At 31.2% G+C, this 3841-nt stretch overlaps 1 protein-coding gene across 2 annotated transcripts; it reads right to left on the bottom strand.

Moving 5' to 3' along the window:
• Positions 1–245: 245 nt before the first annotated feature.
• Positions 246–3081, bottom strand: LOC149420917 (uncharacterized). Of its 2 annotated transcripts, XM_089635287.1 has the most exons (6): positions 2652–3081; positions 2433–2513; positions 2249–2329; positions 2054–2161; positions 1866–1973; positions 246–1763 (listed from the first exon to the last, which is right to left on the bottom strand). In XM_089635287.1, exons 1-6 carry the CDS (start codon positions 2707–2709, stop codon positions 889–891), a joined length of 1311 nt encoding a protein of 436 aa, XP_089491413.1. In that variant the 5' UTR covers positions 2710–3081; the 3' UTR covers positions 246–888. The 2 variants fall into 2 exon arrangements, with proteins under 2 accessions (XP_089491413.1, XP_089491414.1); XM_089635288.1 differs by having other exon boundaries at positions 246–1973.
• Between the last annotated feature and the right edge of the window lie 760 nt (positions 3082–3841).

Raw genomic sequence — 3841 nt, forward strand, 5'->3', positions numbered from 1 at the left:
GGCCAACATTTGTTTCGTGTACTGATATGCAATTTCATAGAAATGCTTGTATCTCCGCATGTGCATGCGTGCTTGCCTCTAAAATTCACATATAGAATGCATTGTCATCATATCTGCCGAGTTTCAGCTTGATCGGATGTCGGGAAGGGGGTTAATTTCCACTTCCAAAATTTGCATTCATTCATTCACGAAAACAAAATCGAAATTCAAATCGATATTTTTTCTTTAATAATTGAAGACCCCAAGGCAAGAAGTTGTTAACTTACATTGAAGGCATTCTGAGATATTTAGACTTTTGCGTTTTGACTTATAATTTTTTATTTGAATGTCATATACAATGTGCTGATCCTTCATGGTGTAGTAAACAAACCAAATTTACATTACATTTAGTAATATTAAGTAGTTTTGCCGTCTAAAAGTTAAAATAAACATGTTTTCTACAAAAATATGTAGTTAACATGTTCATGCCATCTTCAGGGATAGGTGAGGAAGATACAGAATTGAAAGGCAAGAACATGTTAAATTCTTGTTGTTTTATTTAATCAAACAATAAGAATGATATAAAGTAACTAAATAATAATTATTATTGAAAAGAAAAGGTAGCAGAGCATGTGTCAATTTTTTTAAATTTTTGCATGTGAGACTTTTAAAAAATCCACGATAAAACTCATCCAGGTATGGTTACAATTTTTGGATAGCATTCCATTTGGCCGCATCGATTTCTTTGTTATCTCTCACTTTTGATGACAGCATTGGCGGGGAAGATAATGTTTCAAACTTTTTTTTTTAAGATCCACTTCTTTCCAAGGCTCTTCTTCGGAGAGTGATTTTCGATATTTATAAATCCCGAATTCCTCCACTCTTATCCAGCGAATTCCTATTTGAAAGTTAACCTTTTTTCCGATAGTGTTTTTTGTATTGTGTATAAAGTTCAGATGCCTTTTTCTTATCATGTTTTTGCATTTCAAATGCAGCTTTATACATATTTACATGAACTTGGTCAGATTTTTTGCTATCGCAAGTCCCACAAGTGTCTGTCTTAGGCACACCAAACGACAAGTTGAAATCCTCTGTAAAGATCCTAGTGTAACGATTCAACGAAACAGGGGCATACTCTTTTTCTCCACAAAACATATTATAGAGCTCATACAGTTTTGGGATTGACAAATCGGATGCGAGGTACAATTTATGGGGATTTTTGTTCCTGGAATAATGTGAAGCTTCTGCAGGGAACATATTGATGTGTTCTCTTACTTCTTTAAGCTGGTTATCTGGTGTTTTGTTAGGCCTCGTGCAGTGGCGACCTCTGTGACTTACTGCTGGTGATAAAACTCCTGCAGCTACTTTTCTCCTCGAAATATCTAATCTGCCTCTACCTATTTGGTAAATGGATTGTAAGGCTGGTTTGCAAACTTGTTCATTAATTCCTTGTATTGAAACAGAGTACGTAATATTGCAGGATCGTTTGGCCGAAGTGATCCTGGTTATATTTTTAATATTCATCGATCTCAATAACAAAGTTGATTGGGCTTCTGAATGTAGTGAATAAAACTCTAGAAAGAGTTTTTGCCTAACTTCGGCATTAAATCTTGAATTACATTTCAATCTGCAGTTGCTAACACAAAGATTTTCTTCCAGTTTTGGTGTTTTAGCAGGTTTAAGGCTTTTTTTATAATTAACATAAGAATCACCTCTCATCCTAGCGTCCCGCGCTATTTCTCTTGCTCGCCCTAGCTTGGGCCTCTTCCTACTCTTTTTAGTGCCTGAAAATAATACACACATTCATATCAGTTAGCGAATAGTCAAAAATGATTTTTTTTAAGTTAATCTGAAATTATATACCTAGGTACAGCAATACAAATTACCTTCTAAATGACTGTTTTCTATATCAGAAACGTTTAAATTGTTTTCAATTTCGCTTTCAGCGTCCTCAGTATATTGTCCTACACTGCTTTCCACAGCAAGAGCTGCATCTGAAAATAATAATTTAATCTTCATTACATGCAAATCAGTAAAATAAAATTCAATTCAAGTTATAAAGCCTTATCCTCACCAGTTTGATTTAAAGTATTGAGTATCTCATCTTGTTGTACGTATTCCAAAATTATATCTCCTGTACCAGTGGTAGTAGCGATATACTCTAGACTCCTCTGATTATCTTCTGAAAATACAAAGTACAATAAAATAATCATTTTTAGTTCAATGTTCAAAAGAATTTAGTGTCGCAATAAAGTATTTTTAAGTTTACCTTCCATTAACATGACATCATGTTGAGGTATTCCTAATAATATCCCAAACTCAACACCAGTCAAAGAGTCTTGAACACTTTCTGAAACGAAATATTGTAAAGCATTAATGAAGGAATTCAAAACATAAGAAAACATAAAAGAATATTCAGAGTCACAGAGTAAAACTTTTTTTTTTGCATTTACCATCCATTAAAATTACATTATTTTGAGGTATTTCTAAATGCTTCTCAGGTTGTACTAAATTAGTGGACTCTTGAACACTTCCTGAAACAAATTAATAAGCATTACAATAAAAATTTGTTGACTTTTAGACAGAAAAACACCAAAACAAAAATGATCCACCCATTTTCAAACTACTTTAAGGATAAATTAAGATGAACGATAATGTTTTATACAGCTTACCTGATTCCCTGATCAATTTTTGACACATCTTCACCATTTTTTCACCTCTGGAACTCATTTTCGATGATTTTTAAATAAAAAACGTGCACTGCAAAACTTTTTAAAACCACCAATGTAAACGTCAAAGTGAGTGAATAACATGTTAACCATAAAAATCTAAGCCAATGTAGATGGGAAGAAGTTGTTAATTACAGAATTACGGCAAGAACTTGCTAACTTAGTAGTTAACAAGTTCTTGCCCTTATTTTATCAACTTAATGTCACAGAAACACGTAGTTAACATGTTCATCACATTGATTTAAGCATGTTCTTGCCGTTTTTAAGCTCTGGCATGGTGTTCATTGGAAAGAGCGTATGCGAATTAGTTTAGAGAGCATTCTAACTCATTTTTTACGAAAATGTAAGTTAACAACTTCTTGCCTTGGGGTCTTCAATTGCAGAATCACTTTGTGGCGTCATTTTAATTATATGAAAATAAAATACTTTGTATACACCATTATTTTTTATTTGTACACGTACATGATTATAATTTTTTTTTGCCTCATACATAAATACAATAATTAACTATTTTATATCTTTTTGTTAAAAAATAACTAATTAATCACCATTCATTGTAATATTTTTATAATAATAACTAATCAATCACTACTCATTATAATTATAACTAATCAATCATCACTCATTAAAATAATAACTTATCAATCACCACTCATTATAATTATAACTTATCAATCAACACTCATGGAAATATTGTTATAATAATAACTAATTAATCACCACTCATTATATTTTGTTTAGTAATAACTAATAACTAATTAATCACCACTCACCGTAATATTCTTATCTATAGGTACTTATTTGTCCATACGTTTTTTGTTTATTTTTAATTTTTTTAAATTTGATTGCGTGTTTATTCGAACAAAGAAACCATTGGTGTGCAAATCAAAACCATGTCCATCTATTTTAATTAAATAGTGTTGTGTAAGTTTGTACCAAGTATTTTATTTTCATATAATCAAATAGATGTAATTTTTTGTATTTCTTTGGCATTCACTATGTAACAATTTCTTGACATTTTTGTTTTTAATGAGTTTTATTATTCCAATGTACATTTGTTACGTATAAATTTTATTAATTAGCGACCGGTTTCGACGTCCGTGTCATTAACTAGCTATTTTAAAAGTAAATTT

This window comes from Hesperophylax consimilis, chromosome 9 (assembly GCF_061612785.1).
Source record: "Hesperophylax consimilis isolate HC1 chromosome 9, BYU_Hcon_1.0, whole genome shotgun sequence".
Taxonomy (NCBI): Eukaryota; Metazoa; Arthropoda; class Insecta; order Trichoptera; family Limnephilidae; genus Hesperophylax; species Hesperophylax consimilis.

Bases quoted from the DNA above. Each gene is read 5' to 3' on its own strand.
- LOC149420917 (XM_089635287.1), bottom strand. From the start codon at position 2,709: ATGAGTTCCAGAGGTGAAAAAATGGTGAAGATGTGTCAAAAATTGATC. The intron at 1,974-2,053 runs GTGAGGATAAGG...TATTATTTTCAG, and splicing joins CAATACTTTAAATCAAACTG to ATGCAGCTCTTGCTGTGGAA. The intron at 1,764-1,865 runs GTAATTTGTATT...TATTATTTTCAG, and splicing joins AGAAAACAGTCATTTAGAAG to GCACTAAAAAGAGTAGGAAG.